The 23525-nt window shown below is 39.6% G+C and overlaps 1 protein-coding gene across 1 annotated transcript in view; it reads right to left on the bottom strand.

Annotated features, from left to right (window-relative positions):
* FRMD4B (FERM domain containing 4B) overlaps positions 1 to 23525 on the bottom strand; it is a 707344-nt gene that overhangs the window by 134794 nt on the left and 549025 nt on the right. The window contains exons 8-9 of the mRNA XM_053720679.1: positions 4731 to 4814; positions 4443 to 4508 (exon numbers count right to left, since the gene is read on the bottom strand). Coding sequence (XP_053576654.1) covers positions 4443 to 4508; positions 4731 to 4814 — 150 coding nt within the window. The remainder of the gene's footprint in view (positions 1 to 4442; positions 4509 to 4730; positions 4815 to 23525) is intronic.

The raw sequence follows: 23525 nt of genomic DNA, 5'->3' as shown, positions 1-23525 counted from the left end.
AACCGATACATTTTATTTTGTGATTCAGACAGAGCAGACAATGCTTAAAAAAGTTTACAATTTACTTCTATGATCAAATTTGCTTTGTTCGTATGATATTCTGTGTTAAAGAGATACCTAGGTAGGCATCTGGTGCACTACATAACAGGAAATAGTGCTGCCCTCTAGTGCTCTGGCAAATGGATAACTTTCTTGCAAAACTGCTGCCATATAGTGCTCCTGACACGTGCATGTTCCTGAACATGCATCAGTGCTTTTCAACAAAAGATACAAAAAGAATAAACTGATATTAGAAAGTTGTTTAAAATTGCTGCACTATCTGAATCTGAAATAAATGAATTAGGTTTCATTTCCCTTTAACTAACTAAACACGGTTTTAGATAATATTGAGGTTTGTGCATAATAGATATCTAGGTTATCCATTGGCTGATAAGGAACAATCCCCACAGCTGTATTGGTTGACAGGCACGAGCCTAAACAAGATTGGATGACAGGCACGAGCCTAAACAAGATTGGATGACAGGCACGAGCCTAAACAAGAAGAAGTTGGTTTCTTCAGCACAGGAATGTAAATAAAAATGTAATTTGATTTTTTGGGTGAAATAAAGAAGATAATTTATTAGAATTCCCCTTTATAAGTGAGAACTAACTAATCATTTTGTTTTCTGTAATAATATTTATTTTGACCTTCATGGACCATATTGTCACCAGTTTTAGGCTGTACATGCGGCTTTTGTTAGAAGCGTAGCGTGCAGTGAAAGGAATCCAGGCTGTAATAACAGGAAGCAAAGGACAAGCAACAAAGGCTTCTGGGATGTCTGTTCCCAGCATGTGCACATTAAAGGGACATATACATAAACAGTAGGTATAGGCTGTACAGCTAACAAACTTTGCAATATAAATGGTGTTAAAAACCCCCTCCAATAATGGCACCTTCTTTATGTTCCTGGTGCTGATCTCAGAGTTCATGAAGCCACTGATTGATGTGTAGACTGTTTGTAAACGATGGCTGTCAATCAATCATGTGCACCAATCAGCAGCTGTTGTGATCACAGATGGGGTGGTGCCAGTCTGAGTGACACTGTTTGTGAAATGTAATAGAACTACTATTCACTTCTATGTCCCTTTAATGTTTTGTTTTTTTCTCAGATCAAAAGATGCTAAACAACATTACAGATTATCTGATTCTGATTGATTGCTTGGCTGAAATAGGAAATTTATAAATCTCCTAAATACATTGTGCACCGTTAGCTTCCTGTTCAGAGCTCTTATAATTGTGCTCCACTTGATAGTAATAAATAACAGATTTGCCTATATTGTCATTAAATTCAAATTCAGCTGTTTTTTTTTTTTACAGAAACAGAGACCATTGTAACTCTTTAAAGGGACGTTACACACTGATGGTAAGATGGTAATATGAAATGAGAAATCATATAAATAGTACTATTGCGCATATGTGTGAGAGAGGACATCATACTATTGCGCATATGTGCGGGAGTGGATAGCGCACTATTGCGCATGTGTGCGGGGGAGGATAACGTACTATTGTGCATGTGTGCAGGAGAGAATAGCGTACTATTGCGCACGTGTGCAGGAGAGGATAGCGTACTATTGCGCATGTGTGCAGGAGAGGATAGCGTACTATTGCACATGTGTGCGGGAGAGGATAGCGCACTATTGCGCATGTGTGCGGGAGAGGATAGCGTACTATTGCGCATGTGTGTGGGAGAGGATAGCGCACTATTGCACGTGTGTGGGAGAGGATAGCGCACTATTGCGCATGTGTGCGGGAGAGGATAGCGTACTATTGCGCATGTGTGCGGGAGAGGATAGCGCACTATTGCGCATGTTTGCGGGAGAGGATAGCGCACTATTGCGCATGTGTGTGGGAGAGGACAGCGTACTATTGCACGTGCGTGAGAGAGGATAGCGCACTATTGTGCATGTGTGTGGGAGAGGATAGCGCACTATTGCGCATGTGTGCGGGAGAGGATAGGGCACTATTGCGTATGTGTGTGGGAGAAGACAGCATACTATTGCACATGTGTGCGGGAGAGGATAGCGCACTATTGCGCATGTGTGCGGGAGAGGATAGCGCACTATTGCGCATGTGTGCGGGAGAGGATAGCGCACTATTGCGCATGTGTGCGGGAGAGGATAGCGTACTATTGTGCATGTGTGTGGGAGAGGATAGCGTACTATTGCGCATGTGTGTGGGAGAGGATAGCGCACTATTGCGCATGTGTGCGGGAGAGGATAGCGCACTATTGCGCATGTGTGCGGGAGAGGATAGCGTACTATTGTGCATGTGTGTGGGAGAGGATATCGTACTATTGCGCATGTGTGTGGGAGAGGATAGCGCACTATTGCACGTGTGTGAGAGAGGATAGCGCACTATTGTGCATGTGTGTGGGAGAGGATAGCGCACTATTGCGCATGTGTGCGGGAGAGGATAGGGCACTATTGCGCATGTGTGTGGGAGAAGACAGCATACTATTGCACATGTGTGCGGGAGAGGATAGTGCACTATTGCGCATGTGTGCAGGAGAGGATAGCGCACTATTGCGCATGTGTGCGGGAGAGGATAGCGCACTATTGTGCATGTGTGTGGGAGAGGATATCGTACTATTGCGCATGTGTGTGGGAGAGGATAGCGCACTATTGCACGTGTGTGAGAGAGGATAGCGCACTATTGCACGTGTGTGAGAGAGGATAGCGCACTATTGTGCATGTGTGTGGGAGAGGATAGCGCACTATTGCGCATGTGTGCGGGAAAGGATAGGGCACTATTGCGCATGTGTGTGGGAGAAGACAGCATACTATTGCACATGTGTGCGGGAGAGGATAGCGCACTATTGCGCATGTGTGCGGGAGAGGATAGCGCACTATTGCGCATGTGTGCGGGAGAGGATAGCGCACTATTGTGCATGTGTGTGGGAGAGGATATCGTACTATTGCGTATGTGTGTGGAAGAGGATAGCGCACTATTGCACGTGTGCGGGAGAGGATAGCGTACTATTGCACATGCATTGCTTCATCTGGCTCGTGAAGCTCAATCCTCACTACGTAGAGGGCGGGTGGGACTGCTCTTTTACGTCACAGACCCATTGAACACGGACAAATGAGGGGGGGAGGAACGATTGGAGCTAAGTACAAATAATACATTAAATTATATAAAATTTACTAATGAATATTTTCTTTAAAAAGGTAGCAGTTTTACTTGGCATATCAAGCATTAATGTAACGTGTATATTATTAAACAGGACAAATGTATCATCACTTTACGGACAATTGTGTTTTACACAGAGAGGCTGATGGGTAAACTCGAATACCCTGCAACATGCTACAAAAGTGACCACTTGATAATCCAGGACCTCATATATATTTGTTCTTAATTGGCCAGAGAAAAGAAGATAATCTAAACATAATTAAAGTGATTGTAAACGTAATTGTTCTGGGAGTAATCACTGTAACTATGGTCAAAAATCTAACACCACTTTCATTCATCATTACTTAATGAAAGTGTTTTTAGAGCTAATCACGATAATTTACTCAGACCGCTCCTCCTCCCGGCACCGATCTACACTTTATTTTTTAATGACATTTCTTGATCCGGCCAATTGATGTTAAAAGGATAGATAATCCCTTTATTACCCATTCTCCAGTTTTGCATAACCAACACTGTTATAATAATATACTTTTTACCTCTGTGATTACCTTCTATCTAAGCCTCTGCAGACTGCCCCTTATCTCAGTTATATTAATATACTTTTTACCTCTGTGATTACCTTGTATTTAGGCCTCTGCAGACTGCCCCTTATCTCAGTTATATTAATATACTTTTTACCTCTGTGATTATCCTGTATCTAAGCCTCTGCAGACTGCTCATTATCTCAGTTATATTAATATACTTTTTACCTCTGTGATTACCCTGTATCTAACCCTCTGCAGACTGCCTCTTATCTCAGTTATATTTATATACCTTTTACCTCTGTGATTACCTGGTATCTAAGCCTCTTCTGACAGCCCCCTGATTACATGGCTATTTATTTATTCTCTATTGACTTGCATTTTAGCCAATTGGTGCTGTGTCCTGCACAACTCCATAGGAGAGAGCATAATGTTATCAACATGACTCACATAGATTAGCAGTGTCTTCTTGTGAAAAGCTAATAAAAAGCATGTGATAAGAGGCTGTCTGTAGTGGCTTAGAAACAAGTAGAAATTTAGAGGTTTAAATGTTATAAAGTATATTAATATAATGATGTTGGGGAATGGGTAGTAAAGGTGTTATCTATCTTTTTGAACAACAACTTTGGTGTAGACTGTCCCTTTAAATATCGAAAATATTTCAGCCCTATCATAGGATATAGATGGATGATAAATGGAATGATGGTTCCTTAAATTATAAATATGTAGAAGGGATAAAAAAAAAGTCTTACCGGACAATAGCCAGTCCCCTTGTTACACCTTTTAGTTTTTTACAGTGTTCGATTACTCTGTCCTCACTGAAACAAAATACAAAACATATATTAGAATAAAATACCCAGATAGAGACAGTGAGATTTTCTAGATGTTTGTCGGGGCTGCCTGGGGTGTGAGAGTTTCCTCGCTGGTACAGTAATATAAACATATGTGCCTGCAGCAATTTGTGTCTCAATATTATGGATTTAAAAACCTCCCATTAACCCCTTATTATTCTATCGTTAGTAATCTCAGTAACAGCTCACCAGTATGTGAGAGAAGGATGTTCCTGCAGGGTTTTGGTGGGCAGCGCTGGCAAAAGCTTCAGATCTCTCCTTGCGTTATCATCACTATAAAACAGAAGCAGAGTAAATAAAGTGTCAGAGAGAACCTTACACCAGCTCATGGCTAATTCATACGTTGCTGCCATATACCAGACTCATGTTTCTGTCTCTCTCAAGTAACACAGCAATACAAAATCCTGCTAGGTACACCCATGTTTACGGCAGAAAGACACTTTATACTCTGAGTAGTAAAAACAGACAGGTCCATAGCCATAAATGTGTAAATGTACACACGCAGACACAACAAAACACCTATAGAAACGCACACATATGTACACAAACAAAAACACACACACACGTATGTACACATGCAGACACACCTGCACAAAACACCTATAAAAACACACACATGCATGCAGACACACAAAAACACACACACACACAGGCACACAGACTCACCAAAGCACACACAAATGCACACAGAAACACAAAAGCACACAAATGCATGCATAGATGCACACCAACACACAAAACATGCACACACACACAAAACACACACATAGGCACACAAAACATGCACACATATGCATGCAGACACAAAAACACACACACAAAGGCACACAGACTCACAAACGCACAAACACACCAAAGCACACACAAATGCACACATAAAAATGCATGCATAGATGCACACAGACACACACAACATGCACACATAGGCACACAGACACACGAAAGCACACACAAATACACACAGACACACAAATGCACATATAAATATGCACACAGACACACAAAAGCACATAGAAATATGCACACAGACACACAAAAGCATGCATATATGCACACAGACACACAAAAGCACATAGAAATATGTACACCGACATACAAAACATGCACACAGACGCACAAAAGCACACACAAATACACACAGACACACAAAAGTACACAGACACACAAGAGCACATAGAAATATGCACACAGACACACAAAAGCACACAGACACACATATGCACACAGACACACAAATGCACGCATATATGCACACAGACACACAAATGCACACAGACACACAGATGCACACACAAATACACAGACACACAAATGCACATAGAAATATGCACACAGACACACAAATGCACGCATATATGCACACAGACACACAAATGCACGCATATATGCACACAGACACACAAAAGCACACACATATGCACACAGACACACAAATGCACACACATATGCACACAGACACACAAATGCACACACATATGCACACAGACATACAAATGCACGCATATATGCACACAGACACACAAATGCACACACATATGCACACAGACACAAATGCACACAGACACACAAATGCACACACATATGCACACACACACAAATGCACACACATATGCACACAGACACACAAATGCACACACATATGCACACAGACACACAAATGCACACATATATGCACACAGACACACAAATGCACGCATATATGCACACAGACACACAAAAACACACACACAATTCCTCATAGGCACACAATTTGCACCTTAAAATAAGTGTTGCTAATTTTTAAATCATTTTCAATATTTTAACATTTCAAGGCTTTAAAGTTGATTATACACCGGCAGAGCTTTAACCCATGAACTGCCAAAGAGAGCAGCAATGTGAGGTAGCAAAGGGGTTTGTATCTTACTGTGAAATTTGCAGGCACTACTGCAATATCAATACAATATCCTGTGTATTTGCCTTGGTGTTTAAAGGCAACCTATTGCAGACTGAAGACTTGCAATGCCAGTTCAGCAACTTGATGTGTTTACAAGGTCATTTTAATTACACACGTGAGCACAGGTCGCCACCCAGCCAGGATTAGCAACATGACCGGTTTGTTTAAGGTTTAGGCTAATGTAGAAAATAAAGAACACAGAAATAAAGGACATAGGGAAACTTCTTCTACAAACACAATTCTTTAAAATCATTCTCATTAGCTTTAGTTTCTAAGTTGTGCTGTATAATTATTTGTGCAAATGTACGCAGAGAAATGCGACAACATGCTGAACACACTTCCATGATGGTATATGAGATCCTAATACTCTTCAATCAATCTATACCTATTTGTATTTATCTATCTCTATCTATCTAACTGTATGTATCATCTAAGTATGTATGTGTCTATATAAGTAATTAAGTATGTATGTTTATCTTTATATGTATCTAGCTATGTATCGGCCTATGAGAGAATGTATTTTTATTATTATACTTTATTTATGAAGCGCCAACATATTCCGCAGCACTGTCCATGGGTACAATTCATTTAAATAAAACAATAATATAAAACTTGTAGGAGACAGGACAAAATTTACAAACACATACAGGAGGGATTGAGGGCCCTATTCCCATGGGAACTTACAATCTAGAAGGGTAGAAGGTTGAGAAACAGGAGGTGAGGACTGCAAGATTGAGAAAGATGTTAATGCAGAGTTAGATGAGGGAAATGTTAGGTAAGTGGAATTAATTTATTACTGAGTTGCGTGGTCGGCTTCCCTGAACAAAAAAGTCTTCAGAGAGCATTTAACAGAAGACAGATTAGGGCAAAGCCTGACAGCATGGGTGAGAGTGCTCCAGAGGGTAGGTGCTGCATGACAGAAGTCCTGCAGTCTAGCATGAGAAGAGGTGATAGTCGCTGATGCAAGGAGCAGGTTATCGTTGGATCTTAGTGGACGGGCTGGAGTATACTTGTGTATTAGAGAGGTTAGGTAGAGGGGAGCGGAGTTGGTGAGTCCTTTGTATGCAAGGGAGAGAATTTTGAATTTAATTCTGCTGTGTATGGGGAGCCAATGAAGGGACTCGCAGAGAGGTGCAGCAGATACAGAGCGACAGGAAAGGTGGATCAGCCTGGCAGAGGCATTTAGGATGGATTGTAGGGGGAAAGGCGGGAAAGAGGAAGGCCAGTAAGTAGGTTCTTGCAGTAGTCAAGTCGGGAAATTACAAGGGAGTGGATTATTTGCTTTGTGGTGTTAGTGCTCAGAAAAGGGCGAATCTTGGAAGTGTTGAGTAGGTGGTTGCGGCTGGATGTAGAAAGCGATTGGATTTGGGGGACAAAGGATAAATTTGAGTCATGTGTAACTCCGAGGCAGCAGACTTGGGGCAATAGGGAAATGGTGATGCTGTCGACAGGGATAGAGAAATCAGGAGTCGGCGTAGAGCTTGAGGGGGGATAAGAAGGAGCTCAGTCTTGGACATGGTAATCTTTAGGTGGTGAGAGGCCATCCAGGAAGAGATACCAGATAAGCAGTCTGTATATATGCATATCTATGTATCTACGTAAGTATGTATGTGTTTATGTAAGTATGTATATGTATGTATGTATGTATATCTACTTAAAGGACATTAAACACTTTGAGATTGTAATGTAAAATGATACATCATATATGTAAAAAAACCTCTGCAATATACGTTCATTATTTATTTTGCCCCCTTTTCTTGTAATTCCATTCTGATATTGCGAGCTTTTCAGTTCCTGTTACAAATGAAAGTGCAGAACACCGTTATATAACACACAGCTATTGGCTGCACACTATAGTGACCTATTTATAACTGTCCCTAATTGGCCACAGCAGAGAATGTAACCTAAGTTACAACATGGCAGCTCCCATTGTTTTATAGAGATTACAATTTTACACTTATTTTGTCAATATTTAAACAGCTAATGAAACTATAAAAAATACAGCTACATGTTATTCTCAGACTAATCTTTTTTTTTTTAATGTATCATTTTACCTAGCATTTATTTAGTGTTGAATGTCCCTTTAAGGTATGTATGTATATTTCTATCTATCTATCTATCTATCTATCTATCTATCTATCTATCTATCTGTATCTATCTCTCTCTCTAATAAATAAATAAACTAGTTCAATCATGGCGGTGCCCATTAATTTATAGAAATTAAACCTTTACACTTATATTTTCAATATTTAAACAACTAATATAATTGTAAAACGACATCTCCACATCATTGTGAGGGTAATATTTGCTTTGAACATATCAGTGTGTCCATCATGTATTTACTGATTCCATCTCTCACTTGTTGGAAATGATAATGTAGCATTTCACCTGATCAGCTGGGCATTTTCTACACTGCCAGTGTGCAATAACATATTTACACATTACATTTCATTACAGTGCAAAGGGTTCTAAAATTGTGTTTATTGAGTATAATTTTTGTCGTTAAAAATGTATTCAACCAAAACATTATTCAAGACCAAAATTTATGGAGCTTAGGGCAATGACAAAAATAGTGTAATAAATCAGCCTCCCATGCATTACATCTAGAATGTGGGGCCTAATCATTGGGGTTCTATTTTAATTCATCATACTAAACTCACTCTAAGCTTAAAGGGACAGTCAAGTCCAAAAAAAACTTTCATGTTTCAAATAAGGAATGTAATTTTAAACAACTTTCCAATTTACTTTTATCACCAATTTTGCTTTGTTCTCTTGGTATTCTTAGTTGAAAGCTAAACCTAGGAAGGCTCATATGATAATTTCTAAGCCTTTGAAGGCCGCCTCTAATCACATGCTTTTGTATTTGCTTTTCACAACAGGGGAGAGCTAGTTCCTGTAAGCCATATAGATAGCATTGTGAGCATGCCTGTGAATTGTGGCAGACACTGCACTAATTGGCTAAAATGAAAGTCAATAAATAATAAATAAAATGTCGTGATCAGGGGGCTGTCAGAAGATGCTTAGATACAAGGTAATCACAGAGGTAAAAAGTATATTAATATAACCGTGGTGGCTGTGCAAAACTGGGGAATGGGTAAAAAAAGGATTATCTATCCTTTAAAACAACAACAATTCTGGTGTTGACTGTCCCTTTAACACATCCAAATGAATCTAGTTACTGTGTCATGATAAAAGATACATTTCTTTAGTATAACATATACAATTTTTTGGTGGAATAAATCCTCTCTCTGCATAATGGGCGCAGATGTGACTGTGAGTCTCCTAATCCAGTGCTATATTTACCAGCGATTGTAAAACCAGTGTCTGTCTTTGTAAGTTAAGGAGACAGAGCTGTCTGTTTACAAGCAGTAAGTCTCCAGCACACGTGCAGCACAAGGCTCTCTATTGTACCCTCGTATTTGTGCATAACTGATGTTTGTGTTCCCAGCTCCTGTCTGTTTGACACTTCACAGCAGGTCCAGTAGCCGGACCAACCCACCAAGCTAAGCAAGTATGTGCTGACATAACAGAACAGCGCTAATTAGGGGCATCCCAGCGACCTTCTCGCCACCCTACTGTGCCAGACATCTTATAAATGGTGCTGAAATCCTTATTTATCAGTTTAGAAAAAGCAGATTCATATCTGAAGAGACATGAGGGTCCATTTATCATTGTGCAGACGGACATGATCCGCTATAGCAAACCATGTCCGCCGCACATTGATAAATGCCGACAGTGAGCAGTTCTTGTGAACTGCTGGTGCAACGCCGCCCCCTGCAGTTGTCAATCAACCCGATTGTATTGGATTGGGTTTATTTTCATCGATGTCTGTCCGCCGCCTCAGAGCAGGCAGACAGGTTATGGAGCAGCGGTCTTTAGATCGCTGCTTCATAACTTGTGTTTCTGGTGAGCCTGAAGGCTAGACAGAAACACAGGGCATCAAGCTCTTGATAAATAGAAGCCATGAATTGTAATACAGACCTGGTTACTAGGCCATGTCTATATACCAGCGCATCATCATTTCTGCATATGCCACTGTTAAAAGCACTGATCAAGAAGATGAGATTATGCTTTAAGGAGATATTACGCTCATTTTGCTTTTGTGTAAGGTTATGGTTGTCCCATACTCCCTAAAAAAGCCAAAACCTAGGTGACAGATTTTTACGGAGACAAAGCACAATTTTTGCACAAAACCAAGAAGTATTTAACGACCCATTAAAGGGACAAGGGAATCAAAATGAAATCATGATTTAGAGGGTGCAATTTTAGAAAAAAAGCTTTTCAATTCATGTCTGTTTTCAAATGTACTTCTTTTTCTTTTAATGAGAGCATACTGAGGTAGACTCAGAAGCATGTATGTGTTTGAGCAATATTAAATCTATACACGCACACATATATATATACACACACACACACATACATAGCGTATCATGTCCGCCAAGCATCGCTGAATGCCGACAGCGCTCTAGTGAACTGCTTATGCAATGCCGGCCCCTGCAGATTCGTGGCCAATTGGCTGCTAGCAGGGGATGTCAATCAACCTGATTGTATAGGATTGGGCGGATTGCTGTCCGCAGCCTCAGAGGCAGCGGACCAGTTATGGAGCAGCGATCTTAAGACTGCTGTTTCTTAACTCCTGTTTCCGGCGAGCCTGAATGCTCTTGATAAATCGGCTTCATAATATGGAGAGTACTTTAATAGTGCTGCTAGACCAGCAGGCTGGGTTATTTACTGTTCCCCAGATATCCTCATAATATTCCAGTCACTACAGTTCTCCACAATGCCCACACACTCACAGCTCCACAATGCCCACACACTCACAGCTCCACAATGCCCACACACTCACAGCTCCACAATGCCCACACACTCTCAGCTCCACCATGCCCACACACTCTCAGCTCCACCATGCCCACACACTCAGCTCCACCATGCCCACACACTCAGCTCCACAATGCCCACACACTCAGAGCTACACAATGCCCACACACTCAGATACACAATGCCCACACACTCACAGATACACAATGCCCACACACTCACAGATACACAATGCCCACACACTCACAGATACACAATGCCCACACACTCACAGATACACAATGCCCACACACTCACAGATACACAATGCCCACACACTCAGATACACAATGCCCACACACTCAGATACACAATGCCCACACACTCAGCTCCACAATGCCCACACACTCAGAGCTACACAATGCCCACACACTCAGAGATACACAATGCCCACACACTCACAGATACACAATGCCCACACACTCACAGATACACAATGCCCACACACTCACAGATACACAATGCCCACACACTCAGATACACAATGCCCACACACTCAGATACACAATGCCCACACTCACAGCTCCACAATGCCCACACACTCACAGCTCCACAATGCCCACACACTCACAGCTCCACAATGCCCACACACTCACAGCTCCACAATGCCCACACACTCACAGCTCCACAATGCCCACACACTCACAGATCTACAATGCCCACACACTCACAGCTCCACAATGCTCACACACTCACAGCTCCACAATGCCCACACACTCCCAGCTCCACAATGCCCACACACTCCCAGCTCCACAATGCCCACACACTCACAGCTCCACAATGCCCACACACTCACAGCTCCACAATGCCCACACACTCACAGCTCCATAATGCCCACACACTCACAGCTCCACAATGCCCACACACTCACAGCTCCACAATGCCCACACACTCACAGCTCCACAATGCCCACACACTCACAGATACACAATGCCCACACATGCTGATTGGTGGCTGAACATATATGCCTCTTCTCATTGGTTATCAGCTAACTCCCAGTAGTGGGTTACTGCTCCTTAAGCAAAGGATACCAAGAGAATGAAGCAAATTAGATAATAGAAGTAATTTGGAAATTTGTTTAAAAACATAATTTATGTAAGAACTTACCTGATAAATTCATTTCTTTCATATTAACAAGAGTCCATGAGCTAGTGACGTATGGGATATACATTCCTACCAGGAGGGGCAAAGTTTCCCAAACCTTAAAATGCCTATAAATACACCCCTCACCACACCCACAAATCAGTTTAACGAATAGCCAAGAAGTGGGGTGATAAGAAAAAAAGTGCGAAGCATATAAAATAAGGAATTGGAATAATTGTGCTTTATACAAAAAAATCATAACCACCCCAAAAAAGGGTGGGCCTCATGGACTCTTGTTAATATGAAAGAAATGAATTTATCAGGTAAGTTCTTACATAAATTATGTTTTCTTTCATGTAATTAACAAGAGTCCATGAGCTAGTGACGTATGGGATAATGACTACCCAAGATGTGGATCTTTCCACACAAGAGTCACTAGAGAGGGAGGGATAAAATAAAGACAGCCAATTCCTGCTGAAAATAATCCACACCCAAAATAAAGTTTAACAAAAAACATAAGCAGAAGATTCAAACTGAAACCGCTGCCTGAAGTACTTTTCTACCAAAAACTGCTTCAGAAGAAGAAAATACATCAAAATGGTAGAATTTAGTAAAAGTATGCAAAGAGGACCAAGTTGCTGCTTTGCAGATCTGGTCAACCGAAGCTTCATTCCTAAACGCCCAGGAAGTAGATACTGACCTAGTAGAATGAGCTGTAATTCTCTGAGGCGGAATTTTACCCGACTCAACATAGGCAAGATGAATTAAAGATTTCAACCAAGATGCCAAAGAAATGGCAGAAGCTTTCTGGCCTTTCCTAGAACCGGAAAAGATAACAAATAGACTAGAAGTCTTACAGAAAGATTTCGTAGCTTCAACATAATATTTCAAAGCTCTAACAACATCCAAAGAATGCAACGATTTCTCCTTAGAATTCTTAGGATTAGGACATAATGAAGGAACCACAATTTCTCTACTAATGTTGTTGGAATTCACAACTTTAGGTAAAAATTCAAAAGAAGTTCGCAACACTGCCTTATCCTGATGAAGAATCAGAAAAGGAGACTCATAAGAAAGAGCAGATAATTCAGAAACTCTTCTGGCAGAAGAGATGGCCAAAAGGAACAAAACTTTCCAAGAAAGTAATTAATATCCAATGAATGCATAGGTTCAAATGGAGGAGCTTGAAGAGCCCCCAGAACCAAATTCAAACTCCAAGGAGGAGAAATTGACTTAATGACAGGCTTTATACAAACCAAAGCTTGTACAAAACAATGAATATCAGGAAGAATAGCAATCTTTCTGTGAAAAAGAACAGAAAGAGCAGAGATTTGACCTTTCAAGGAACTTGCGGACAAACCCTTATCTAAACCATCCTGAAGAAATTGTAATATTCTCGGTATTCTAAAAGAATGCCAAGAAAAATGATGAGAAAGACACCAAGAAATATAAGTCTTCCAGACTCTATAATATATCTCTCTGGATACAGATGTACGAGCCTGTAACATAGTATTAATCACAGAGTCAGAGAAACCTCTTTGACCAAGAATCAAGCGTTCAATCTCCATACCTTTAAATTTAAGGATTTCAGATCCTGATGGAAAAAAGGACCTTGAGACAAAAGGTCTGGTCTTAACGGAAGAGTCCACGGTTGGCAAGAGGCCATCCGGACAAGATCCGCATACCAAAACCTGTGAGGCCATGCCGGAGCTACCAGCAGAACAAACGAGCATTCCTTCAGAATCTTGGAGATTACTCTTGGAAGAAGAACTAGAGGCGGAAAGATATAGGCAGGATGATACTTCCAAGGAAGTGAAAATGCATCCACTGCCTCCGCCTGAGGATCCCGGGAACTGGACAGATACCTGGGAAGTTTCTTGTTTAGATGAGAAGCCATCAGAACTATTTCTGGAAGTTCCCACATTTGAACAATCTGAAGAAATACCTCTGGGTGAAGAGACCATTCGCCCGGATGCAACGTTTGGCGACTGAGATAATCCGCTTTCCAATTGTCCATACCTGGGATATGAACCGCAGAGATTAGACAGGAGCTGGATTCCGCCCAAACCAAAATTCGAGATACTTCTTTCATAGCCAGAGGACTGTGAGTCCCTCCTTGATGATTGATGTATGCCACAGTTGTGACAATGTCTTATCTGAAAACAATGAACAACTCTCTCTTCAGAAGAGGCCAAGACTGAAGAGCTCTGAAAATTGCACGGGGTTCCAAAATATTGATCGGAAATCTCACCTCCTGAGATCCCCAAACCCCTTGTGCCGTCAGATACCCCCACACAGCTCCCCAACCTGTAAGACTCGTATCTGTTGAGATTATAGTCCAGGTCGGAAGAACAAAGAAGCCCCCTGAACTAAACGATGGTGATCTGTCCACCATGTCAGAGAGTGTCGTAAAATCGGTTTAAAGATATTAATTGAGATATCTTTGAGTAATCCCTGCACCATTGGTTCAGCATACAGAGCTGAAGAGGTCGCATGTGAAAACGAGCAAAGGAGATCGCATCTGATGCGGCAGTCCTAAGATCCAACATTTCCATGCATAAGGCTACCAAAGGGAATGATTGTGACTGAAGGTTTTGACAAGCTGATATCAATGTTAAACTTCTCTTGTCTGACAAGGACAGAGTCATAGACACTGAATTTATCTAGAAACCTAAAAAGGTTACCCTTGTCTGAGGAATCAAAAAACTGATTGGTAAATTGATCCTCCAACCATGAACTTGAAGAAACAACACAAGTCGATTCGTATGAGATTCTTCGAAAATGAGAAGACTGAGCAAGTACCAAGATATCGTCCAAATAAGGAAATACCAAAACCCTATTCTCTGATTACAGAAAGAAGGGCACCGAGAACCTTTGAAAAAAATTCTTGGAACTGAGGCTAGGCCAAATAGTAGAGCCACAAAACTGGTAATGCTTGTCTAAAAAGAGAATCTCAGACACTAAAAATGATCTGGATGAATCGGAATATGCAGATACACATCCTGAAAATCTATTGTAGACATATAATGCCCTTGCTAAACAAAAGGCAGGATAGTCCTACAGTAACCATCTTGAATGTTGGTATCCTAACATAACGATTCAATAATGATAGATCCAGAACTGGTCTGAAGGAATTGACCTTCTTTGGTACAATGAAGAGATAAAATAAAACCCCAGCCCCTGTTCCAGAACTGGAACTGGCATAAATACTCCAGCCAACTCTAGATCTGAAACACATTTCAGAAATACTGAGCCTTGCTGTGTCAATTGGGACACGGGAAAGAAAAGAATCTCTTAGCAGGAGGCCTTAACTTGAAGCCAATTCTGTACCTTTCTGAAACAATGTTTCTGAAACCAGAGATTAAGAACGGAATTGATCCAAATTTCTTTGAAGAAAACGTAATCTGCCCCATACCAGCTGAGCTGGAATAAGGGCCGCACCTTCATAGGTACTTAGGAGCTGGCTATAGGATTCTATAAGGCTTGGATATATTCCAAACTGGAAATAGTTTCCAAACTGATACCGCTCCTGAGGATGAAGGATCAGGCTTTTGTTCCTTGTTGTGAGGAAAGGAACGAAATGATTATTTACCCTGGAAAGAAAGGGAAAGCAAAGTTGACTTAGAAGACATGTCAGCATTCCAAGTTTAATCCATAAAGCTTTTCTAGCTAAAATAGCTAGAGACATATACCTGACATCAACTCTAATGATATCAAAAGATGGTATCACCAATAAAAATATTAGCATGTTATAGAATAATAATAATGCTATAAAATTATGATCTGTTACTTGTTGCGCTAAAGCTTCTAACCAAAAAAGTTGAAGCTGCAGCAACATCCGCTAAAAATATAGCAGGTCTAAGAAGATTACCTGAACATAAGTAAGCTTTTCTTAGAAAGGATTCAATTTTCCTATCTAAAGGATCCTTAAATGAAGTACTAACTGCCATAGGAATAGTAGTACATTAGCAGGAGTAGAGACAGCCCCATAACCTTAGGGATTTTTGTCCCAACAAACTCTAATCTGTCAGATGGCACAGGATATAATTTGCTTAAACGTCTAGAAGGAGTAAATAAATTACCCAAATTATTCCATTCCCTGGAAATTACTTCAGAAATAGCATCAGGGAGATAAAACACTTCTGGAATAACTACAGGAGATTTAAAAACCTTATTTAAACGTTTACATTTAGTATCAAGAGGACCAGAATCCTCTATTTCTAATGCAAATAACACTTCTTTAAGTAAAGAACGAATAAATTCCATCTTGAACAAATACAAAGATTTATCAGCATCAACCTCTGAGACAGAAACCTCTGAACCAGAAGAACCATTATCAGTATCAGAATGATGATGTTCATTTAAAAATTCATCTGAAAAAAAGAGAAGTTTTAAAAGACTTTTATGTATACTAGAAGGAGAAATAACAGACATAGCCTTCTTAATGGATTTAAAAAATAAAATCTCTTATGTTATCAGGAACACTCTGAAAATTAGATGTTGACGGACAGCAACAGGTAATGTAACAGTACTAAAGGAAATTTTATCTGCATTAATAAGTTTGACATGACATGCAATACAAATAACAGCTGGAGAAACAGATACCAAAAGTTTATAGCAGACTTAGCTTGGTAGCTCCAGCACTGTGCAGTGATTTTCCTGTAGTAACTTCTGACTCAGTTGCAACGTGGAACCTCTTGCAATATGTAAAAGAAAAAAACAACATATAAAGCAAAATTGATCAAATTCCTTAAATGACAGTTTCAGGAATGGGAAAAAAATGCCAGTGAACAAGCTTCTAGCAACCAGAAGCAATAAATAATGAGACTTAAATAATGTGGAGACAAAAATGACGCCCATATTTTTTAGCGCCAAAAAAGACGCCCACATTATTTGGCGCCTAAATGCTTTTGGCGCCAAAAATGACGCCACATCCGGAACGCCGACATTTTTGACGCAAAATAACGTCAAAAAATGACGCAACTTCCGGCGACACGTATGACGCCGGAAACAGAAAAGAATTTTTGCGCCAAAAAAGTCCGCGCCAAGAATGACGCAATAAAATGAAGCATTTTCAGCCCCCGCGAGCCTAACAGCCCACAGGGAAAAAAGTCAAATTTTTGAGGTAAGAAAAAATATGATAATTCAATGCATAATCCCAAATATGAAACTGACTGTCTGGAAATAAGGAAAGTTGAACATTCTGAGTCAAGGCAAATAAATGTTTGAATACATATATTTAGAACTTTATAAATAAAGTGCCCAACCATAGCTTAGAGTGTCACAGAAAATAAGACTTACTTACCCCAGGACACTCATCTACATGTTTGTAGAAAGCCAAACCAGTACTGAAACGAGAATCAGTAGAGGAAATGGTAAATATAAGAGTATATCGTCGATCTGAAAAGGGAGGTAAGAGATGAATCTCTACGACCGATAACAGAGAACCTTATGAAATAGACCCCGTAGAAGGAGATCACTGCATTCAATAGGCAATACTCTCTTCACATCCCTCTGACATTCACTGCACGCTGAGAGGAAAACCGGGCTCCAACTTGCTGCGGAGCGCATATCAACGTAGAATCTAGCACAAACTTACTTCACCACCTCCCTTGGAGGCAAAGTTTGTAAAACTGATTTGTGGGTGTGGTGAGGGGTGTATTTATAGGCATTTTAAGGTTTGGGAAACTTTGCCCCTCCTGGTAGGAATGTATATCCCATACGTCACTAGCTCATGGACTCTTGTTAATTACATGAAAGAAATAGTATGATATATCTGAATTGTGAAAGACAAAGTTTGGGTTTCACGTCCTTTTAAACGGATTTATGTGTTTAGGATTTAAATAATCAGTACATAGTTAAAGGCACACACAATAACAATTTCACTGCCTTTTAATCACATGCAGCCATCAGAAATGCATGGATGTAGTAGTATAAATGTGTGTTTGTCCATTTATAACAAATCAGTTTCATTTGGTGTATTTGATTAAGCCTAGGGACACTCAAGTCTAAATTAAACTGCCATGATTCATAGAGGCCGGATTATTAAGCTGCGAATACAGCTGTTTCTGTGCGAGCCCTCAGGCTTGCCGGAAACAAAAGTTAAGACGCAACGGTCCTTAACTCATCCGCCACCTCAATGATTGAAACCCCCTGCTAGTGGCTGATTGGCCACAAATCTGCAGGGGGCGGCAGTGCACAAGCATTTCACAAGAACTGCTTGTGCAATGATAAATGAAGACAGCGTATGCGGCCGGCATTTATCGATGTGGGGCGGACATGATCCGCTAAAGCGCATTGTTAAATCGGCCCCATAGACCAGGAATTCTAAACAACTTTCCAATTTACTTCCATTAATAAAATGTGCAGTCTTTTTATATTTACACTTTTAGAGTCACCAGCTCCTACTGAGCATGTGCAAGTATCACAAAATATACGTATATGCTTTTGTGATTGGCTGATGGATGTCACATGATACAGGGTGATGCAAAGTCATCCCATTCGAAAACTCTGCATTAACCCATTTGTGTCCCAATAACACATCCTATACCTGTCATGGAGACATGTTGACAGCAGTACTACATTCTATCAGAAACAGGAACTGCATGTTTGTGCACAGCAAGCAGAGCACAAGTTACTTACGCTGTCCTGTGACTACCATATACAAAGTCAGCGGGTGCACAGAAGCGTATGAGCGCACACTGCTAATTTACTTAAGAGAGGGCTGTACTACTGTCTGATTTGCAACAGCAAGAACAATAAAAACAAACCACAAGGAAAGGATCGGAGCAGCCATTGAAGAATGGGGGGGAGTTAGATATGAAGAGTTAAAAGTCGCAGATTGAGGCAGAGCATTACTGTTTAATTGGGAATACATATTTTTTTTTTTTTTTTAAAAGTGGGTTTTCGTGTGCCTTTAAAGTGTTTGACAAATATCCTGAGTAATCAGAGAGCTCCCAAAAAGTGGCTTATTTCTCCTAACTATTTGGAGAGTTTAACGTAAATCTCTACACAAAGTCCATCTTGTTGTCTTTAAAATAAAATAATAATAAAAATAATGAGATATTGCCAGTTCTTAAAGGACGACTAAACACAGTAGCATAACAGTAGTAGATATTATTTTTGACAAATGTCAGTTAATTACATTTTCCTTCCAAACCCATCATGTGACAGCCATCAGCCAATCACAAAATGTACATATGCATATCCTGTGAATCTCGCACATGCTCAGTAAGTGCTGATGCCTCAGAAAGTGTGCATATAAAAAGATTGTGCACATTTAGATAATGGAAGTGAATTGGAAAGCTGTTTAAAACTGTGTGCCCTATCCAAATCATGAAAGTTTAATTGTGACTTGAGTGTCACTTTAAAATACACATATGTTTACCCAACTCTGCTACAATGGGATGATCGTCTTCTGAAAGAGACTTTGGCTTCTATTATCTCAGTATGAAGTTTATCTTTGAGAGCCACTGTATATTGCTTGTAATTATCCCCAAAAAGTACTTTAGAAAACAGAAATCAAAGCAAAGGAAAAGCATTCCAGTATCACCACAATTGTTTCAATAAGGCCCTCTGTAAAGCCAGCAGATGCGGCGATCTGTCCTGGAGCATAGAGCGGCTCATATATCTATTAAAGGAAGATCAAACCCCATACAGAATAATGACACACAGGGTGAACAGTGTGCCATATTACATGTGTGTTTATTTCCGTCATCAAATTTACATTGTTCTCTTGGTAACCTTTGCTGAAAATCATACCTAGTCAGGAGCAGAAATGCACTACTGGGAGCTAGCTGTTGATTGGTGGCTTCGCACATACGCCTCTTGTCATGGACTCACCAGATGTGTTCAGTTAACTCCCAGTAGTGCTGTGGAAATTAAATAAATATGTGTTTAACTCACTTTGCAGGGGCTAAGCAGTTATAAGCAAGCAACAGAATCAGCTAACACATTAAAGCATTTTCTTGATGTCCCTTTAAAAAAATAGTATTAGTTCTACGTTGCTCCAAAAGACTTTGTAGTTACTGACATGGATCCAACACAAATGTTTATTATTTAGGGAGCTCTGAGCAATTAGAATTCCAGCGGTTACACAAGTTTATTGCATTTTCTTTTGAAAACCACATGAAAAACATTAAGAGGAACAAGTAAAGAAACTATTGAAGAATCTGACATACGAAGACGGATATTTCTCATGTCAAGATTAGTATTTTATACTGTAGTTTTATAATTATTACTTGTGTCCGTCTGTGGCACAAAAAGGAAAATTAATTTCTAGTCACCAATATCACAATCTTCATGGGGCCAACACACAGCTAGTGTCAGTAATCAGGAAGCTCGGTGTGCATCAGAGTAAAAATATCAGGGGACTTTTAGCCCAGGGACAAGTACAACTAAGGGGCCCAGGTATATAAATGACCCCTTTTAAAACTAGGTTTGATATAAATGGATACAGTAATTTGTTACTGTACTTTTACAGCACTCGTGCACGGCTTCTGTGGGGGTACGGGAGCTGGGCTAGTCAGGCACAGTTCTGGTCAGTGGGCAGTGTAGGAGCAGACGTCATGGTGCACATATATCTACAGCTACAAATAAGCAATACAAACTATATATATGTATGCATGTTTATATTCATATACTGATAGCTAAAGGTAAAATAAAATAAACTGCTATGCACCGCACCAAGAGCGGCCCAGTGGGCAATTTCCACCCTGGCTCACTCCACTACTGGAAGTAATTACACAAAGTAAATGTGAGCTTGTTTTATGGGGGTTGTGCTTATAGCAAGACTTTACAATTAGTGCCAATAGCTTTTGCCTTACAATAAGAGGCTCTCCCCACGTACGTACGTATGTATGTGTATGTGTATATATATATATATATATATATATATATATATATATATATATATTCATTAAAATTATGGGGGGAGATAAACTGAAATTAAAATCCTCCGTGTCTCAAAATTAAATCAATGTAAATATTTGCATAGGAAATTAGCACATCTAGGCAAGATTCCCCGCTTGCTTTTTCCAAGAAATACTTCATATACAATGTTACCAATGCACAAGAGAATTCTGGGTAAGATATGCAAATTAGATATGCTGAGAATATAGATATAACTGAGAATATATATATATATATATATATATATATATATAGATAGATAGATAGATAGATAGATAGATAGATAGATAGAGATATAACTGAGAATATAGATATAACTGAGAATTTGCATATCTAATTTGCATATCTTACCCAGAATTCTCTTGTGCATTGGTAACATTGTATATGAAGTATTTCTTGGAAAAAGCAAGCAGGGAATCTTGCCTAGATGTGCTAATTTCCTATGCAAATATTTACATTGATATATATATATATATATATATATATATATATATATATATATATATATATATATATATATATATATATATATATATATATATATGTGTGTGTGTGTGTGTGTGTGTGTGTGTGTGTGTGTGTGTGTGTGTGTGTGTGTGTATATATATATATATATCATATTATAACTACATCTCCTACTCTAAAAACGTACAAAAAGAACATAAATTAGGACAAAAAGAACATTTTCCTTTTTTTTTTTAGAGAATTTTACTGCACAATTATTTGGGGTAAAAAGATAGGTAAAGGGATAAGAAATGCACATTTTATTCCTTCATGATTCTGATGGAAGTAAATTGGAAAGTTGTTTCAAATTGTATGTTCTATTATTAAATTTGCTTCATTCTCTTGGTATCCTTTATTGAAGGAGCAGCAATGCACTACTGGAAGCTGACTGTTCACATCAGGTGAGGCATATATGTGCAGCCACCAATTAACAGCTAGCTGCCAGGTATGCTTTTCAACAAAGGATACAGATTAGAACAAAGCAAATGGAAAATTGTTTAAAGAAAAATTTGTTAAAGTGCATGCTGTATTTTGAATTGTGAATGTTTATTCTACCTTTACAGGCCCATTAAAATTCTCTTTGGACCAGTAGTGCAGTGCAGGATTAGAGCTGAACATTGTCCCTTTAAAGGGACAGAAAACCCCAACATTTTCTCTCATGATTTGGATAGAACAATTTTGAACAACTTTCCACTTTACTTCTATTATTGAATTTGCTTCATTCTTTTGTTATCCTTTGCTGAAGGAACAACATTGCACTACTGGCAGCTGGCTGAACACATTTAGTTAGCCAATCCTAAGACACAAATGTGTGCAGACACCAATCAGAAGCTAGCTAGGATATGTGCATATTCTTTTTCAACAATGGATAACAAGAGAACGAAGCACATTTGAAAATAGAAGGGAACTTAAAAGTGTCTTAAAATGACTTGCTCGGGTATCTATGTAAAAAAACAACCCTGCAATAAGCACTATACAGAGATATCTCCTGTATAAAGGAATTGGCACTTAACTCCACTTGCAGCATAATGAAGCATGCAGAGACCTGAGGATATGTAAATATTAGTACAGTACACACACACACTACGCCTCTCCAAGAAAACAACGAAAGATCAACGCGCTCTCTGCACAAGTGGGCGTACGGTTAGGGAGCTGCCTCTGAGTATCGTACAGTTGTTGCCCTCAGACTACTGGCAAAGTCCTCATTGTTTATAGGACTTATCTGTGTTTAAATGATAAACTGCTATTTGTGTAAACAAACCAGATCTGAGACACTTCCAGTAGTGATACACACAGCACAGAGGATGTGTCTATCTACAGGAGCCTTTAGTGTTTGTATTGCACAGAAATCCTATTATATATATATATAATACCTATATCTTCCTATTATTTTTGTACTGGTGAGTCGGTGACCTGATGGTCTCGGAGTATTTTCTATCTGGGTGTGGATGATACTTATTCTGAGAGGTGAGATTGTCTTTACTCTGCAATGCCACTTTAATGAGTTGGTAGAATATAAACACTTTACAAACCGTTGCTGTTGCACGACTTTAGGTTCAGCACACATAGGATACATTAGAGACAAGAAATCTTTTAGTCAATACATAAACCTCACCCAGGACTGGTCAAACCATGCTCCAGATAATCTAGATAATGAAACAAAAGGGCCCTTCTTGTTCCTGGTCTGAAAATGATAG

The sequence above is a fragment of the Bombina bombina genome, chromosome 7, assembly GCF_027579735.1.
Source record: "Bombina bombina isolate aBomBom1 chromosome 7, aBomBom1.pri, whole genome shotgun sequence".
Taxonomy (NCBI): Eukaryota; Metazoa; Chordata; class Amphibia; order Anura; family Bombinatoridae; genus Bombina; species Bombina bombina.
Note: the sequence above shows the minus strand (reverse complement) of the source record. Positions and strands in the feature narration are given on the sequence as shown.